At 31.6% G+C, this 20,710-nt stretch overlaps 1 protein-coding gene and 1 long non-coding RNA gene across 2 annotated transcripts in view; one reads left to right on the top strand and one right to left on the bottom strand.

The window, feature by feature from the left end:
• The window catches only part of LOC309666324, a 675,327-nt gene that overhangs the window by 558,383 nt on the left and 96,234 nt on the right, over positions 1–20,710 (bottom strand). The gene's annotated exons all lie outside the window — the stretch shown is intronic.
• Positions 1–20,710, top strand: part of SEMA3C (semaphorin 3C) — a 185,235-nt gene that overhangs the window by 99,822 nt on the left and 64,703 nt on the right. The window contains exons 5-11 of the mRNA XM_082473528.1: positions 2,675–2,794; positions 9,476–9,566; positions 13,410–13,529; positions 14,932–15,074; positions 16,383–16,497; positions 18,501–18,570; positions 20,318–20,462. Coding sequence (XP_082329654.1) covers positions 2,675–2,794; positions 9,476–9,566; positions 13,410–13,529; positions 14,932–15,074; positions 16,383–16,497; positions 18,501–18,570; positions 20,318–20,462 — 804 coding nt within the window. The remainder of the gene's footprint in view (positions 1–2,674; positions 2,795–9,475; positions 9,567–13,409; positions 13,530–14,931; positions 15,075–16,382; positions 16,498–18,500; positions 18,571–20,317; positions 20,463–20,710) is intronic.

The raw sequence follows: 20,710 nt of genomic DNA, 5'->3' as shown, positions 1-20,710 counted from the left end.
TGTTCCTTTCTTACGCTTTTGCCTGTCAGGATCTCTAGCTTATTCTGCAAGTTCCAGCTCAAGTGACATCCACTCTCAAACCATTACACCCACTTCAGTATCACTCATTTCCTCTTTCTTTCTATAGCACACTTTGAAAAATATAACCCTATTATAGCATCTACTACAGCCTGATGTATTATGCTCCCCTTTCTCTGAAAACAGGAATTGAACCTATTCATTTCAGTATTGCTAGCACCATATACAGTGCTTTCACAGAATGAGTTCAGTAAATAAATATTTTCTGGATGGACTTGACACAACTGCAGTGGTCTAGGACAGAAATAATGTGGACAGAAACTAAGCACAATGGAGATGGAAGGGACGTAGAAAATGATTTTCAATAATTAAAGCAATTGATTTATTTTTCCTTTCGTGTTTTTCTCTTCGGGGAGGCTTTGGAGGAGCACAGTAAAGCATCACCAGATAAGTGTGGGAATTAGTCTTCATGGTGGAGGGTAGCCATGATTCAAGACCCAGAGTTATTTATTAAACCTAGAGCACTTCATTTAACATTTTTGAGGACTCAATTTCCTCATCACTAAAATGGGACTGAATACTTTAACTGGAACATTGCTGTGAGGATTAAAAACAGCTAACATCAAAGGATTAAGAGCTCTGTAAATATTAATAATTGTTATAAAAACTTCCCTGTAACAACTATGGAATTCTCACCCAATGACAAATTATAAAGTGGTTAAAAGTACAAGATTCAATGTAAAACACGTCTGTGTTTGAAAATCTGCTTTACCTGTTTCTAGCTACATGACCTCAGGCGAGTTAACTACCCAAGATCTAAGCTTTTGTTTTCTAAAAGGGCTTGAGTTGAAAAATCTGAATGAATATAAAGTGCCTAAGTACATATAGTTTGCTCAATACATGCGACCTATAAATGTAAAAAATCAAACTTCCTGGGAAGTAAAAGGGGTTAAGTATATAAAATGATTATTCTAATGTCTAGCACATAATAAATTTTCAAAAATATTAGCCATAATAAGCGTATATATAACAAATATGTTGATATAAACATATACATGAAACAAGTATAACCTGTATTCGAAATGTAAAGACAGTACCTATTATTAATAGAATTAGATTGAATTCGTGTTTTACGGGAAAATGTTATATACAGAATCCCAGAATGACTGGACTTGGATGTGAAAAAAATAAACACAAGTGTCATTGCTCACAGATACCCTTAACATAGGCATACTATATATACATCGTACTTCATCTATGCTTTTTTCTCCAGAGAAACACATTTCATCTGCAGTTATGTAGTCAATTGCCAGGTACCTCTATAAACAGGTGTCAAGATACAGTGACACTATATATTTAACAAAAATCCTTAATGTCTTAAAATAAAAATAAAGTGTATAGTCTGGTCTGTAAGGATAAATTTATTTAACAGCAGAGTTGGTGATTGATGATTTGATAATATAAATCCATAATAAAAACATGTGTATACAGTTACTACATATGAAAATAAACATATATTTGCTGGCAAGTAACAATGAGTATAAAAGGAGAAAATGATGAGAAAATATAAAATAATATTGACTTTAAGTTTCTATTTTAGCAAAGTTTTTTTTTTACTTTTCTAATAATATAAACAATAAATGTGCATTATAAAAATTTAGTAAAATACATGGTACCTAGAAGAGAAAAAAAAAATACACTGTATGACCACACATGGGAAAACCCCTGTTAGATTTTGACATATTTCTTTATAAAAATTTTTGTCTCTAATTTCTAACATTATTTTTAATAATGTTCTTTGCTAGATCAATGACTTTGTGAAGGGAACCACATTCAACCTCAGGCTTGATTAATGTGTAGTCAGCAAAGGATAGTGACCCTGCAAGTGTAGAACATGCAAGGGTTAATTCAGTTTCAGAGATCTGCATTTGGTGCTGACCATGTTTATGTATTTCTGCAAAGTCATAATCAACTTATAATTACCATAATTATTTTGCATTCCATTGAGTGAATAAACGACAGCCTTTCCAATGGTTGGATTGGGAACAGGTGAGAAAGGAGTTTGGGGGGAGAGGAAAGTATTTTATGGTATCAAGAGCAGAGAGATCCAGGATTCCATTATTTTTCATAGAAAGCAACAATGCTGGCATTTTGTTTAAGGTTTGCTTTATTCACCAATTATGAAGGCCAATAGTGTTTGCCACTGTAACTAATGATAATATGGACCTTCTATAAACACAAGTTCATTCAAAACATGTTTATATAATATGTGAGGGTGCGTGTGTGTATGTGTAATGTTTTGAGGAAAATCTGAGCAAACAATTTGGTGTACCTTTCAATTTCTAAACTTTCTCAGATAAAGAGTAAGCTCATAAAGTTTCAGAACATAAAAAAAAAAAAAATAAAGTTTCAGAACATAAAATTTTTTTTAATATATTTATTTCAGTATATAAATACTGAAATACAAGAGACATATCATTTTACTCATTATCTGGTAAACTACCTTCCTCCTAAAATACACCATGTTCTCTTGTTATCTCCTAACAATAATTAAAAAGGGCAGAAGGGAAAATGTATAACAAAGTATCACAGTGATACTTAGAAATAGCTTTAAAAGTCATTCGGTTACTAACCGCTTATTTACCTATTGTTTTAGCATGGCTGCGGGAACTTCGTCCGTGTAATTCAGGCTTTCAACCGCACGCATTTGTATGTTTGTGGGAGTGGTGCTTTCAGCCCGGTCTGTACTTATTTGAACAGAGGGAGGAGGTCAGAGGTAAGTGTAACAATTTGTCATTCTTAGTTTGATGTTAGTGTCAAAAGACTTCTTACAACTGTATTTAACAGTAAAAACTTGGAAATATCATTAATGGCCATAAAAAAAGTTTCAAGCCCTTTAAACACAAAATATATTACATTTGGTTCCTGTCTGCCAGGTTACTTAAAGTGTAGCCTTTTGCCTTCACTTAAATATATATGTTTCTGAATGGAAAAGCTGCAGAAGATAAAGGAAGGAGAATGGTATAGTTTCATAATTACGCAGAGCATAAGGCAATGATAATATTTTCTCCAAATTATAGAAATATTGTAGTATAAACTCACTTTCTCAAATCTATTTTAAGTAATTTCTTATTTATTATATTTTAAATTTGGTAAATTTTTATGAGGTAGACACCTGTAAGAGATGTATAAAGCAGGATGACAAGTGCCTTAGCTGAAAAGAACTTATATAATTAATAAATCATACTTCCATTTTAGACCAACATTGGTCTACACTAGGCTATTATAGCTTTATTTTTACATTGGTTAAAATGATTTGGGGTTCTGTGAACAAAAGCATTTACTAAAGACTAAATACATAGCTAATTGTATAGTCAAATATAAGGCTCGTTGAACTTCACCTGTGATATTTAAGACTGTGTTTATCTCAGTTCACAATTATTGACTAAGGAAACTACGCATTAGATCAAAAGAGTTTTCCTTATTCTTTTAATGAAACATGTTGCTTTACTTAATACAAGTATTTTAAAACTGAATTCTTTCAAATTAACTTGCTTTTGTTTCATTATGCAACTTAAATCTAGAAAGTCCAGTTCTTAAAAATACCTTAATTCAATTTTAGAGATTAGAATTGTAAAAAAGGATTAAATATTGCTACTGATATACTTAATTAAGTTTATTTTTCTTTAACAAGGATTCATCTACTTTAGTACTAACATAATTGAACAATGATTTCCTCTAGTCTTTTATTATTAAATTTTTTTCAGACATGTAATTTATATGCATCTATCAGTGAATAAAAAGCCATTTAAAAATAAATGAGTAATTATAATTTGACCCCAAATTGAGCCATTTACAAGTAGTTTAAGGTGATATGAAATATTAAAATTCTTAAAGAAAACTAAAGCTATGCTTCTTGGAAGAGTACAGTTGGCTACATTGAGCTTGTCATTAGAACCACATGCCTGTGATCAGCTGATTAAATAAACTAGTGGCCCAGACGTCTGCAGTCTGTCAGACACTCCACTGAGGGCTGTGCAGTCACTGTACAGGCCAACTGCATAGCGGTTTTCATATTTTAAATAAAATCATTTTCCCATGTACAAATTGCCCACTATACACTTCAGGGTTTAATTGGGAAGTTGGTCCAAAAAATAATCCCCTTTGGAAAACCAGCATGGAATACATTTTAATCACTTTACTAAATATGAACTACTTTAGTCTCACTTCAAAAGATGTGTTTCAAAGGGGAATCATTTCCATTAATTAATCTCTTTAAATAATATCTTAAGAGCCTATTTAAGTGTGAAAAAGATTATGAAATTTTAAACTTTTTGTTTTCCTTAATAGTCAACTCAAGTCAAAGTGTTTCACCACAACATCATTTTTATATATCTGTAGTATATAAATAATACTATAAATATATAATGCACAGTTTTATCAGACATCTTATGTATTTATTTTCTTTAGTTTAGAATGAAAGACCACATGATGCAGAAAATTGTATTTTGAGAGAATTCTCCTTATTCATCACTAACATTGTATTTTGTAGTGATCAGAGGTAGTACTTACTGCTAACACCCTATGTTAGTACTAAGATATGGCAGTTTTCATGTATTTGAAACCACTTTGAAAGTGAACCAGGTTAGGGTGGCACACTCATTAAGTATTTCTGTTTGTTTCTGAGACACTATCTACCATCTTTTATCTGCCTGTCTAATAGCAATTCATTGGTTCTCAGAGAACATTTTATAACCCTACTTCACATTTGGAACACCACGCACTTTCATGAGACTCTATGGCCCTTCCGTTATTTTGTGAGACTGATTCAGAGCTTTCCTAGAGCAATTCAATGGTGTCCATCCAAAGAGCCTACAATCTTTGCTACATAGATTCCTAATCATAGTTCTTTTCTTTTATCCACTGTCTTCTGTTTCTGGAAAAAAATAAAGCAACACAAGTAAATGATGACTTTAAATAATGAATAAAACATTAATAAGAAACAATTATTGGTTAATTGTGCTGCACATTGTTGGAATGTTACCTCTCATCTCTGGTTGATTTTATCAGATGCCTCCATAACACCAGTTCCCATAATTGAATACTGTTTAAGCCCTGGATGCTGCCGCTCATCAAGCAGATAACCTTGCCTTTGACTGACCAAGAATATCACAGGCATTCAAATTATTCCATGTGCTTTTTGAACAAAATTAATCACCAAACTTTTCTGTTTATGCATCTTTTTGTAGCTTTTCTCTTGTCAGAAGAATAGCTGTGCATTTTCCTTATCAAGAAAGTTCTCTGATCTTTAGCCTTCACTGTTTTACGTCTTCATTCCCTTTCCCCTGTATTTACTCTTTTTTTCTTGTTCAACAATAAGTTTTCTTTCCTGTGACGTTTTTTCAACTCTTCTCCTTTCTCCTTCTTTTACTTTATCACAAAACTTCTCGGATTAGTAGGCTATATTTTCAGCTTTTATAGTCCTATTTTCCATGTATTTCATTAAACCTTTCTAATCTAAATTTCATTTTCACCCATTAACTGAAACTCTTCCCTAATGACCAAGATTCTCAGTGATCAAATGGACTCCCCCTAATCAGCATCCTTTCTCCTAGACCAATCTATGACATGTTGGTCATGCCCTCTATTTTTCAGTGCTGTTATTGACATCTATAACCATGGGACATTTTCCCATGCCTTCTTTCCTGATTTTTCACCACGTACTCTCTTTTTGGTCCTATTTTTTCTCTTATTGATTCAATCTACAAATATGTATTTATTTAATAAGAGTAATGGCAGAAACAAAATCATTTCAGAACTTGTAAGCTACCTTTAAGATACTGGTCTTTGTCCTGTGTCCAAGAAGAAGCAACTGAAACAACCTTAAGCAGAAAGTGCCATGAACAGAATTGTGTTGTCACTTGTATTTTACATTACATTGATGCTTTTGTTGTTCATTTTTTGTTTGTTTGTTTGTTAGCTTCTTTAATTATAAAGTTGCCATGAACTGAGATGAGAAACAATGAAGAGAACCATGTCTGAGGTTAAAATTATGAGCCTGGGTTTGATTCTGTTGATTCTGAGATGCTGCTGAAAGATACAAGTAGAAATATCAAGTAGGCAGCTGAATATAAATTTGTCTATATAAATGTTTGAGTAATTGTTTCATAAGAGTAACTGAAGCCCAAACAAAGTGTAGGTTTAATCATGCAGAAAGAGTATAGTATGAAAAGAGTGATTATGACTGAGACTTGATGATCTCCTAACTTTAAATGGCCAGATGGAGGAAAAGGGATCTCCAAAAAAAGACTAAAAAGAAACAACAAGAGGAGAGGAAAAAAAAAAAAAAAAAAAGAGTATGTTGGTTCTGGGAATAAAAACAAGTCATTTAAAAAAGATAGAAGTGGACAAAAATCTCAAATACCATTGAGAATCCAAGAAAGAAGAGGTCTAAAAAAATAAGCGCTCAATTGTGTACATGATAGTCATTAGGGGTCTTGCCAAAAAAGGGTTTCAATAGAGCAGTTGAGGTTGGATGCCCAACTGAAGTGGATTGAGAAGAAAGTGAGAACTCAGGAAATGGTGATGAGTATATGTAATTCTTTAAGAAATGTGATTCTCAAGGAGAGTAATGTATAAGAGCTGAAGGGGTTGTTGAAATAATGTTGTAAAGGATCCAGTTAATGAGATTAAAGAACAAGTAGGGGACTTCCCTGTTGGCACAGTGGTTAAGAATCCACCTGCCAATGCAGGGGATACAAGTTTGAGCCCTGGTCCGGGAAAATTCCACATGCAGAGGAACAACTAAGCCTGTGTACCACAACTACTGAGCCCATGCGCCACAACTACTGAAGCCTGCGTGCCTAGAGCTCGTGCTCTGCAACAAGAGAAGCCACCGCAATGAGAAACCCGTGCACCGCAATGAAGAGTAGCCCCCGCTCGCCACAACTAGAGAAAGCCCGTGCGCAGCAACGAAGACCCAATGCAGGCAAAAATCAATAAATAAAATAATTAATTAAAAAAAAAAAAAAAGAACAAGTAGGGATAATGGAAAGTATAAGTTGCCTAAGAAGACTGGATAAGATAGGATCTGAAACACTGGTGGAAGGATTGGTCTCAGAGTAAGAGAAATATTTCCTCTTGTATATTAGTGGATGTATTAGCGTATAGTTATGTATTTGGTAGTGAGAAACTGATGCCTCATTTAAGGGCTTCACTTTCTCAGCAACATGGTTGTCAATCATATGAGCTGAGAATAAATTGGTAGATTTGACAATAGTGGCAATGGTTTGAAGTTATCAATGGAAGAACCAGTTGACAGAGTGTCTTTGAAAGGTTGCTGAGCAGTGTAGAGGGTTCATTTTAAGTTGGTGATCACAAATCTATACTATGTTGAATACACCTTGTTGGATAACCTTTGGCAAAATGCTTAGAAGTTTGGAGGCAGGTGTGGAGAATGTAGATAGATGTGTCTTTACAGGCTATGGGTGCAATGAAAAAAATCACAGATTCAAGGAAATTAATATTGATATTTTTGCAAAAAAACTTAAAATTAAAAAGCATGGAATCTAAACTGGTTAATAAAGAAAGTCAAGAAGATAGAAGGCTGATAAATTGTAAAAAATAGAAAGGGTTCTTAGGCAATGAGTTTGAAGTATTGTTGCAGGGTGCTTGAATTAGTCATTATTCACATGGATCACATCCCTTCCTGGTGATGACAAGATCTAGACTATCACTGTGTGAGTGCAAGGAAGCCATGCAATGGAGAAGGAAGTCAGTGGCGAGCAAGCAATCTCCTCAATTCCTGCAGTGCCAACTGTCACTTTTTTAGTCAAATCTATGTATGACTCTGGCTACACAACCAAGTTTACTAAATTGTATTGTTTTCCTGCAAGTTTATCATTGTTTAGTTTAGTTATTATATAAATGATGACCTCTTGGAAAGCAGACATAGGAGTCAGGAGACTGAATTTTAATTTTGCTTTTGTCACTATTTAGCTATGGGTGATCTTGGACAAGTCATATTTTCCTCATCTTTAGAGTTAATCCATGAAGAGTGTCGTGTTATAGGACCTTTCTAGGCTAGAGCACTGTGATTCTTTTTAAGCTGTCTAATTTGCTATTACCTCAGGGATTTCCTGCCAATACGTCAAACTCAGTATAACAAAAATGAACTAGTTTTATTTTCTTTAAAGAGTCAAAACTTCAGAATCAACTTTGTTTTCTTCATCTTCTTGAGTTACCTCCAATTTGTTATTGATTGCCAAGCTCTATTGATTTTCACTTTACAAATCCTCTTACATCTTTACCGCTCTTACCCTGACCACTGAGACCTAATTCCTGGACTACTGCAGTTCAAAACAAGTTTGTTTGCTTGAATCCAGTGTCTGTCTTTACAACCACCATTCTCAATCTTCTTAAAGCACAAGTAAGGCCCAATCTTCTTAAAGCAATGTTTTGATCCTTTTATTCCATGCTCAAAAACGTTGAGCCCGCATTTCATTCAGGATAATTTTGAAAAGCAGCTTGATAATTAAAGTCCTCCATCATTTAATGCAATCTACAAATGTGATCATTTTTCTTTGAATTTTAGTAGTAGCTTTTACTAACTTTATATAAGAAAAAAGATAAATATACCAACAAAATGCTCCCTCTCAGTGAGGCTACACTGACCATTATATTTCAAATTGAACCCACTGCCCCCCATCCGTGGATTTCCCTAGTCCCATTCCCTGCTTAATTTTTTTCCTAAGCACTGAGTACCATCTAACATACTTTATATTTTACATATTTATTCTCTTTATATTCTTTATTTATATTATCTGTCATTAGATTATAAATTACCTACAGGTAAGGATTTTTGTCTATTTTGTTTACTCTACCCCCAATGTTTTGTCAGTGTCTGGCAAGTAGTAGGTGCTCAATAAATTTTTGTTAAATAAATAAATGTATGAGTAAAAGAAGCATTTTTATCTAAATTATGAATTATTTTGTTGAATCTAGTATAATGCTTTATATAACAAAATAAGTGGTAACATAAAATTTTATGTTTAAAAAAAATCTTGATTATTTTGAAAGTATCATAATTCTTATACACATTGTTTCTCTGTAATCAGTTTTCTTCTTTTGGCAAATGTTCAACATACCTAGTTCAGGTTTACAATGATCCTTGATTTCCAAGTGTTTTTTATTGATGTTGATTTGAGAACTTGTTGGATCAGCTTTATGGGGAGTGTAGCAGGATGTGAACTTGACCTGCTGAGGTCAGCTTTATAACTTACAAATGGATTCCTCTTATAGGCCAAGAAAGTCTTAATATAGTAAAATTGAGAAGGCATAAGCAGCCAAGTAGAAAGCATATTATTTATGATGGTGCTTTGTTTTACTAAAGAACAACTGGTTAACTAAGATAAAGTAATTTATTGTTACTACATTTCCAATTTTATCTGTAATAAAGGACCAAGTTTTCATGATTGACTCCAAGTGTGAATCTGGAAAAGGACGCTGCTCTTTCAACCCCAATGTGAACACAGTGTCTGTTATGATCAGTAAGTGGAAAATAAAAGAGGGAGGGGGAAATATTTTTTAAAAAAGGAAATTAAAGAAAATAAATTCATGATACCATATGTCCATTTTGGATAGCTGCATGGATGATAACACCTGAGTAAAATAATAGAAAGAATGTTGTGAGAAATTTTAACTTCTCATTTCCAAGAATATTCATGATTAAATGATAACCATGTATTTTTTCATCTAATATGACTGCTGTCATTTGTAGAGCAAGTCAACCATTTAAAAAGCGTATGTATGTATATACATATATTAACAGGTATTGTGTATATGCATACATATATTAATATATATTATAAAGTAAATTTCAGTGTTTTCTGTAGTTTTTCTAGTATTAATTATGTTCACTTTTCCTCATGTTTTAGTAATCTTTTACAAATGATTAAAACTGGTATTTCTTTCACGCGAAAGAATAACAAAGTGCATGTGTTAGCCAAGTACACTCTCTGTGGATTGTCTAGAAGTTGCTGTACTAAAAAAGATGTGCTCGTAAAATCACTTTTTTATTTTCTCATTTTTTATAAAATATATCAGTTAAGAAGCAGGCCCAGTTGCTTGCTGCTACACACATTAACAAATCAATGTCCTTGAGTCTCAATCATCCAGTGCCTGTCTATACCTCACTTAAAAGACATTCTTTTCTGGCTAATTAAGACACTTCTAGAATATGTCTGACTTAACATTAGTTGACTATGGGACAAATCTTGGATTTCAGTATGCCGATTATATAGTAAATGCTTTTCCCTTTTTGTTTCTCTGTGTATTGCCAGTGGTAAAATTGCATCATTTGACAGTAGAACAGGTGGAAAAATAATTAATTTGTTCAAAACCCTTTGCTTTGATTCATTTAAAAAGGCAACTCATCTTTCTTTCTCGGATCTGGAAACTAAATTAAGACAAATACATCCAGCACTGGCTGAAATGTGAGCTTGGAAATTAGCCAGTAAATTATTTCCCTATAGTCATTCAAATTGGGCAGGGAGGAAACGAAAGTGTATCATTAGGACAGAAAAATTAGAAAGCTTTGAAACAAGATATCCAATTAAGTCTGAGGCAGAGTATTTTCAAATAAGTTTCTAAATATTATTTAATAGAAGCAGTGTCTCAGAAAGTATTTTCTTCATGAGGAAGAAAATTTTATTCACCTTTAGAAACTGTAAGATTTGTATAGTACTAGATAAAAATATAAAGTTATCACTTATTTCAAGTTAAATACTATGAAAATAAACTTCAAAATTCTAAATTATTGTTAACATATACTGGAGTTTTATCTCATCAAATATTATTTAGAACAAAAAAGGGTTAATACAAGGCAGTATAAATTTTCCTGTTAAACTGTAGTAAGTCATGTAATAGTTTTGCGCTTTAGAGAATTGGATTCATTTATGAAATTAAAGTTGTTATTGCTCTTCATTTTTCAAGGACCTGAGACTTCAATTTCTAGGCTTATATTCCTATGCTACTTTTTAATATTTTGATTAACATTATAATTTTTACTCTCAAAGAAAATCATTAAACAGTTTGCTTAACTTGAAACCTGAAACTAAAAAGAGCAGGAAGCTTTATAACCTTATATTTATCATCTTATTTATTGTACTGATTATCCCTGTAATATTATCTCTAATATTGTGCATTTCATTTGTGTAGTCATCTCACTTTGCCATTTGATGTTTTATCATTTCTGTTCAATTGCAGTGCACTAAATAACACAACTTGGTTAAAATATTTCTATCTATTAAAGTGCCAAGAAACATTGAGCATTAGAAGAATTTCAAATTACATAATATAGCGTGGAATCTGGCCCAACGTGCTAGTGTTCTTTTGCTATTTTTCGTAATTATTGTAGCAGAACAAAGTCAGATGACATCTCTTAAAGAACCTCTTCAAAACCTCATGAGATATTTTTTAGTCAGTGGAAGTACAACTGGAAAGCAAAATATTTTTGGATTAAAGTTTAAAAGGAGCAAGTTTATCTTTGCATAAACCCTACAATGAAATTCTGAAAAAAAAGAATTTCTACTCTCAAATAAAATTCTTTCCAAAATGACATTAATTAAATATTTCTTACACAAAATAAAGCAGAAACTTTATTATTCTTAACTTGCTATTAAAATTGCTGAGAATTTAAGACAGGAAATGAAGCCAATTAGCCATCTAACTCTTTTGTAATGTTTAAGACATAACTAATAAGGTGGTATGCAGTAGGGTTAGAATCAGTCCTGTCTACCATAAACCATCCTCTGAGTGTCCTTTTATTTTCCTTCCTGTAAACAGATACGATAATTCAGAGCTGTGCTAATAAATCTATTGAATATCAGGAATTTATAACCTCCTCTTTTGGGCATAATTGGGTATAACAAAGCTGTGAAATAATTAATTACAAAGTTATCTCAATTTAACAATCATTGTATCTACAGAATACTTGTGTAGATGCTTCACAAATGTTCACAAAATTGTAAAGAAGCTAAATAGCTCAAAATTCTTTCAGGCACTTTTTGTTATCTCCCTATAATCTGTTCCCATGGACTTCAGATCTCTACCAGGAAGCAGAACTTGGCGACACAATGCCTGATATACCCACTTGCTAACTGGTAGGGGTCCAGTTTGTGACCTGGTGAGCACATATTACAAACATTCCATTCTCCATTCTATCCTAGGCCAACTGGTATTGCTTATTACTAAACAGTGAGCTTAGAGTGCTTTAAAATGTTTCAGTCCTGCCCAAATGACCACAATCTGAAGGTAGCCAGGGGAGTAATTCTAGAACATCAGTCAAAGAACACAGCTGCATGGTAGTTCAGTGGGCCAAACCTGATCAATTTTATTATTTTTTAAATAGATACTTAACTTTGTACTCAAAGGTCATATATACCAATTTACTGCTTACTCTCCTTACTAGAATAAAAATTAATGTGGATCTTAACAAATAAGCAAAATGTCCAGTGTTGTGAACATACAGATGAACATATCTTATTTTGTCATTAATGATGATAATTTAATTTAATTTTAAAATATCTTTTTTCTTATCTTTAAGTTTTATTTTATATGTACTAATATGTTAAGACATATATGGCTTATTAACATCATATTATATTGTTAACATAATGTTAACATGTTATGTGTTACAATTGAAAAAGTAGCAGTTTGTTTACCTTAGAGAAACCTTCTAGCATAAAGATCAAAACATATACATTTAATGATGAAATTGTTTTATCATTAATAGTACATTGACAATTTGATGTGGCTTCCATCTCATGAAATAATAATAATGAAAACTATTATTTTCAATCCATTTAGTAAAATCATAGAGTTTTTAATATGTAGTGTAAACTTTTGATCATAATCCAATTCCAATAGAAGTTTGAGATTCAGGGTACTAAATGACTTATCCCTAATTCCCAGTTTAACTACAGCCAAAATTAGAAATCAAGTTTTCTGACTCTTACAGTATTTTTTATTTATTAAAGAAGTAATAATTAAGCCATTTCTTTATTTTTATACCTATATTATTTCTGCCATTTCAGATACACACTACACTATATAATTAAGTTTAGTTAAGTATTTAGTATAATTAAGTACAGGCAGAGGAATTTTTATCTCTATATCAAAAAGATTGTTTTGGTCATTATACAGGCAATAATGAGACCAAATTAAACTTTATCCAATTTTTTAATTTACTGGGCAATGGAAACCAATTAACAACTACAAATATTCTGTAATATGTGTCATGATCTAGTAAGCAAATTCTCCTTGATTTTAAAAATAGCCTTAAAAACAGTTAAGATTTGCTTTTAATTTTGTTCACATTTGCTTTTTCATAGATGAGGAGCTTTTCTCTGGAATGTATATAGATTTCATGGGGACAGATGCAGCTATTTTTCGAAGTTTAACCAAGAGGAATGCAGTCAGAACTGATCAACACAATTCCAAATGGCTAAGTGGTAAAATAACAGTTTATCCATTTTCTGAGAATCATACTTTAAACTAATTTGTTTAATTTCATAATGAAAATTACATTAAAATGGTTAAAAAGTTAAAATATGAGTAACAACAATTCTGTACTCTGTGATTTTAAATATTTAGGCTAAATAAGTAAATGAAATGAGCCGTATTTCATATTCTAACTCTTTATTAACAATCATAGAATTATCATAGGATATATGAATAAATAAGAGTGACAGTGATATTCATCATATGTACCTATAGACAAGAATCTTCTCCAGTTGTTGAATTGTTGCATATTACAATTAAACGTCATTTATTTATTTGGTCTACTTGTATATTTTAATAATGCCAAATCTAAACATTTTCCTAAATTTATGACAGATATAACGAATAGGGCATATTTAGGAACTCCTATTTGTTTTATGCTTGGATTCTAAAATTATAAAGCTGGTATATATTATTTTTTCACAGTTTGACTAATACTTAATGGAAATCATAAGTATGATAATTTTATGATTATCAGTGTTCAAATGTTTTCAATTTTGGGGGTCACATGGAATTCACATCATGAAAAGTACTCATTTGACTTTATTGTACAATTCCAATCAGTTACTGTTGTTTAGAGGCAGAAGAAACCACTAAGATCTTTGTCATTTCACCCTGGGGAAAATTTAAGCTGACCTTAGATTTGGCAATTCACTTAACATTGCACAGTTAAGCATGAATCACTACAGTTAAGCATCTTATTTCACTGGCAGACCAGCACAAGAAAGCAGTGATTGTCCATTTACTTCTTCAAATTATTCCTCCAGTACATCTGGAAATAGAGTATTCCAAAAATTGTTTTGTTCTTGAAATAAGGAATCCCTCTATGTCGTCAAATGACTGCATTTTTTCCTTGAAAAGTTTCCCCTTCATTTCATATGCTGTATTTTAAGTAAAATGTGTTTTTCAGATCATGGACTCCCAACTCCTCATTCTGCTTCAGTGAATTTGAGTTTATATGCACTAGATTGAAAACCACACGTTTAAAAACAAACTTTTTTTTCTATGAAACGACTATCAGATCCCATGGGAAATAACTGGTAGAAAAGTTTTTCAATATTTTAAAACTCATCAGGCACAAAGAAGTTTTGCAATTAGTGTACTTCCAGAATGTATTTCAGACAGAGAAAAATAGTTTAAGCTTTATATCATAGCTATACTTTGTGGCACTTGACCTTCCAAATGCGGTATGTTCAGTGAATACAATTGCTTGCTTTTAGACTTTCTGGCTATGAATATTGAATTGTTCCTTTATACCAAAGATGGAGAAGGCATGTGCCTGTGGTCTACTTGGATGGAGAGTAGATGGATTTTCATCATGAGTATATATATCATCTTTGTATTTTTTTCTAGAACCTATGTTTGTGGATGCACATGTTATCCCAGATGGCACTGATCCAAATGATGCTAAGGTGTACTTCTTCTTCAAAGAGAAACTGACCGACAATAGCAGAAGCACAAAACAGATTCATTCCATGATTGCTAGAATATGTCCTGTAAGTATTAAAGTTGTTCTAATTTGAAGAAAGACTAAGAAATTCAAATTATGTAAACATGTCTTCTTTTTCCAATAGTTTATCTTCCTACTTTTTAAATCTACGGTTACAAATTAATAAAATATTAAAAGGAGACATTTAGATTTAATGTTTATTCACATCAGTCATACAAGATAAACACACTATTTTGGAAAATAATTTAATCCAAGGAATATTTTGGTTATGGTTTTACACAAACAGTTTTGATTACTTTTTGCTTTTTTCCATTTAATGCATTAGTATTAAAAAGAAATTGCTAAATTGTATATTATAGAAAGAAATAGAACAATTCTTGTGAATAAAATACAGCAAAACATCAGTAAAAGACAATTATTGAGGAACTGTCTATAATAATGAGAATTAAGAAATGCTTTAGTAAAATACAGTTCTAATTGCAAACTGATCAAAATGTTCTTGTGTATCAAGAGTAAGCATACGAAGAAACTCAAAAAAACTCGTCTTCTCACATAATAAGAGTATTACAGGCTTGTCCTGACTCATTTATGATTAGCATCTTCTGTGCAAAAGTATTTCTTAAAATATTTACTGTTTAAAATAGTCTATTTTTAAACATTACAATATTCCACTGATTTTGGAGCTTATGTGCTTCTCAGTCATTTGGAACAAGGCAGTAAAGCCAGCTGATGATGTGAAAGGCTTCAGGGAGTACAGAAAAAATGTCATTCAATAGAGACTATTTGTGAATGATCCAAATACCATTTTCCCTGCCCTGACCAGAGAAATATGTATATAAAGCATCTGATTAGAAATAGTAAGGATTAAATGATAATGCAGAGAAATGAAGGAGAGAAAATAGAATTATTGGGGACTATTTGGTGTAAGTATAAACCCACTCTCCTGACCACGGTAGAATCTGCACGCTTCCCTGTATACAATCATTTATGTTTGTACTGAAGAAAATGAGTTATCAAGAAAAGGCAAATTAAATTATGTAGTCTCCATAACAGTTTACTCATATTTTCATCAGAAATTTAGAAAGCGTTATGGCATATATTTATTAAATTCATTTTGATACATTTTCAGTTGATATCATATAATAGGAGAATAACAGTATAACTAAGGCTATTTTTTAAAAATACTATAGATCTTAAATATTCCTCTTTAACTATTGATATGCAGATTTGGTTACATTTCCATCTTTCAGATTATAACAAATCCCCAAATAGTAAAATTTACCCCAAGGTAAATTTTAAACACACTTCAACATTTATTGAAGCAATCTGAAATGTGTTTACGAAATGGTTTCAGAATGACACTGGTGGACTGCGTAGCCTTGTCAACAAGTGGACTACCTTCTTAAAAGCGAGGCTGGTATGCTCGGTAACTGATGAAGATGGTCCGGAAACACACTTTGATGAACTAGGTACGTAAATGTGAGATTGAAAAATGTTCTTGAAAGAGAGTTTGTAAAGTTTACGTATTTTAATAAACTCTCAAAAGAAGATGTATTTTTCATGAACGTTTTCAGCATAAATAAGTGCTGATTTGAATTAATGATCTGGATACTGTTCATGAATTTCCTGAAGTATTTTTTAAATCTGTCTTGCCCCTAAGTGCACTGCTGAAACATTTAGTTCATTGAATCCACCATGATATATGAATCCGTGTGTTTTGTGTGTGTGTTTGTGTCTGTTTTAGAGAGAGAAGAGAGAGGTATTTATATAATTTATATATAAGTAATGATATGTTTGTGCTTTTCTAAAATAAATGTGTATTTCATATATATTTGAATTCTGATATTCTGGTTTAAAATCAGTTTGTATGAGAATACAGCTATATATTTTTACTACAGTTAATGGACAGAATAGAGGTTAGATGGAAAAGTGTCAGAGTAGAAAGTAGACTTGTGCTCCAGTTTTAGGTCTTCTTGGTGACCCTGGGACTAAATATTCTCAGCATGTGTGACATGAGGAGGGTTATGCTTTCCAGGTCAAATAAGGACTGACAATCTGATTCCTTTCTACCAAGGAACAGTTCTCTTTTTTTAATTTAATTTTATTTTTTATACAGCAGGTTCTTATTAGTTACCTATTTTATACATATTAGTGTATACATGTCAATCCCAATCTCCCAGTTCATCACAGCACCACCACCCCCCCATCCACGCTTTTCCCCCTTGGTGTCCATATGTTTCGAACAGTAGGATAACTTGGTACACATCATAGTATCATGTTTACTAAGTGCCATTTAGAAATGACTTTTATTTTGCTTTAATCCATTAAAATATAAAATGCTGGTTAGTCTCAAATACTGAGGCAGGTGATGAGGTAAGCAATAAAAATGTATTATAATATGGAAAAAATACTGGTTCTAGCAACTACAATAACTGAAATAGACAGTTGGTCTCCTCAGAAAGCCATTATGTTGATCATAGAAACACAAGTTTTTATTTCAGCTTTTCTAGAAAAAAGTTCTAAGTATGATTTCATGTTATAACCTAGTTACTCATTATTTCCCCCCAAATTCTTTGCAAGTATATTTATGTTTCAGTGACTTAGAATGTTTCAGTCTTTCCCGTCTTTAGGGAGAATAGACAGTGCCAACCTTTTATGGAAAGACTAGTGGTTATTAATTTATTGCTTAAGAGGTTCTAAATTTATTGTGAATAACAAAATACATCTTTCTTTGAATTGGTCAGCAAGAATCTTACTTGCAAAAAGGCCACTAAATCCAGATCTTTCTTGCATTCATAACAATTGGTTGTTAATTGGAATTTCCTATCAGAAATTTACTTCCAGGTTCTGTTATGTATTACTGCACCTTATGATCTATACTTTTGCCTTTGCCTCAATATACTTTAAAATTCTTGTTGTTAGGGGAACTATTGATTAAATAAAAATATCACTAGCAATTTTGACTAAAGGACAAAAAGTCTTATTTTATAAGTCATTGTGAAAAAGTTTTCTTCCATGTTCCAAATTCTAACCCTAGATTAAAAAGAAATTGAGATTTGTAATACTTTTTAAATTAAAAATATAATATATTGTCATTAAGGATATTTAGAAAATTCAGGAAAAAAGAAGAAACAGGAAAATTTCTGTAGCTTTGTTAACCAGAAACACTCACTGGTAATCTTCTTGTTGTATTCTGATGTATAGTTTTAAGGTTTACATGGTTCTGGTCCATATTAAATACCATTGTGTCTTTTCTATTTAATATTATTTCATTAGCATAGTTTCCATAAGTGTTTGTATAACATTTTATTTAATTTACTTTACCATGTGCTTATCATTTAGTTGCTGTCAAATTATCATGATGCTGCAGGAATATCTTTCTGAATAATACTTTTCGTAGTTGAAATTATTTCTTAGGATAAATTTTTTAAATATTTGGGAATCTTAAAAAATTGATATTTCCCTTTTATAGAGGATGTGTTTCTGCTGGAAACTGATAACCCAAGGACAACACTAGTGTATGGCATTTTTACAACATCAAGGTAATTATTAAACAATTACATTGTATGAGTTAAACAGTAAACTTTATTAAGTAATAGTAATTATTATAAAAACGTTCTTTTCAACTCTTTAATTTTACTTAACACTTAGGATGTAACTCTCTCATTTTATTACTTTTGCCTGATTACTAAAATATATTTAAGCTGAACTCAGAGTTTCAAAATAGTTTTGTATGGGGTATTTATAATGATTATATGCTATTTTTCTCAAAGAAAGGAAAATATAAACTGCAATGCAGGGATAATGTACATAAGCTATATTGTTTTAAGGAAATAATTTGAAGACTCATGATGCAAATAAAACTCTTGGCATTTCTATTATAATTTTTATTTCAATAGCAATCTAAAGTGATAACTATCAACACACTAAACCAGTTTTCATGTTCCATGTGACAGTATTTTAGATATTTGAAAGTAGCTTTGTTTTCTAATTTATCTGGAATGCCCAATCCCAATTATCATGTATTTCAAGACAGTTCAGCATATTCTCATCCTTTCCTGTGTGTATTCCTGTGTACTCATTTTACACCAGGAATGTTATTCAGAATTCAGCACAATACTCCAGTTGTGATATGGCCAATTCAGAATGTCCTTTTCATCAGACAGTCAACTACAAAATGAAAATCTAAAGATTTTACCATTCTTCTCTAGTGGGGGAAACATGGTAAAATTGTAAACTGTAATGAGCCATTCACAGTAAAAGAATATCACAGGGATATTGATTATAAATCATATTTACTTTGCCCTTTAAGATATCTAAAAAGATGTCTTTCAGGATGAGTTTAACTCCTGTTTTAACAAAGGAAATAGTCTTGATTTAACTCACAAAGAATTGAACGAAGCAAAAAGAACCAAATTCTTAAGAAGAAAATGTTTGTCTCAAAAACATATTTCCCTAGTTTCTGTGTTTCCCTAGTTCTGTGTTTCCCAACACCAATAACTTTAACATAGAAAAAATTTTGTCATTTCTGACTATTAATGCTAATGATTAATAATATATCTTGGTTTTCTCAATGGGCATCTAAGTTTCCCATTAGGCATCTAATTTAAGAGAAATATGTGATTCAGAAAAATGTTGGTTTCAGTCAGTCTGCCTAGTGACAATGGAAATAGTTTTCAGTACGCATCCAAATAAACTTTATGAGAATTTATTGACTAAACATAATTTAAGGAATCTTTTTTGGACTCTATTGTTTACAGCAGAGTAGCAGGGAAAGTTTACAACAATTTCTCCAACTACTATTTAGGACAGCATTGTAAGAATACTCTCACATTGAAATAATCTTAAGACAAAGAGATACAGTGTTCTCTTATTCATGAGATTTATTTCTGTGAGGTAAACTATGATAGGTTATGTTGATAATGATTTAGAATTCAAATCATATTTTTTAATAAATCATCAATTCACTTTTTGTTTAATATCTTCTGCAAGATAAACCAGTTGGAAATTTCTTTGTCTTGTCCTATGTTTAGGGCAAGTACATTGAGTACTTTTCTATAACTTATTGTCTACTACCAGCATGGGTGAACTAAATGTTTTGATGCTTTTCATATCAATGGCTTATTTCAAAACAGTAGAAGTTTTTTAGTTTTTTACAATGTGTACCATAACATTCAACTTTTCCATGATGAATTACATCAACTTATCACAAATTTTACCATTTATTTTTTAAATTGTATTTAAATTTTAAAAATAAGACAATTAATATTTTTCTATTTTCTTTTTTAGCTCAGTTTTTAAAGGATCAGCAGTGTGTGTGTATCATTTATCTGATATACAGACTGTGTTTAATGGGCCTTTTGCCCACAAAGAAGGGCCCAATCATCAGCTGATTTCCTACCAGGGTAGAATTCCTTATCCTCGCCCTGGAACTGTAAGTATCCAGGAAACTTTCTTTGTTATTTTACTTTTTTAAAAAGTATAAGTTACTAAGATATGAATATCATGCTGATGTTTATTAAATACAACTATAGACCTACTGGTATACTCTTTATAATTTTTCAGCTCACAAGTTCTTAGATTTGGGATTTTAAAAATATATATGTTACAGCTTTCTGTACAATTTTTTCTAAGTGCTATTGATAATAAAATCTCATTTGTATTTCAAGACAGCTAGATATG

This window comes from Balaenoptera physalus (genome assembly GCF_965194825.1).
Source record: "Balaenoptera physalus genome assembly, chromosome: 8".
NCBI lineage: Eukaryota > Metazoa > Chordata > Mammalia > Artiodactyla > Balaenopteridae > Balaenoptera > Balaenoptera physalus.
This window is presented reverse-complemented; position numbering and strand designations above follow the sequence as displayed.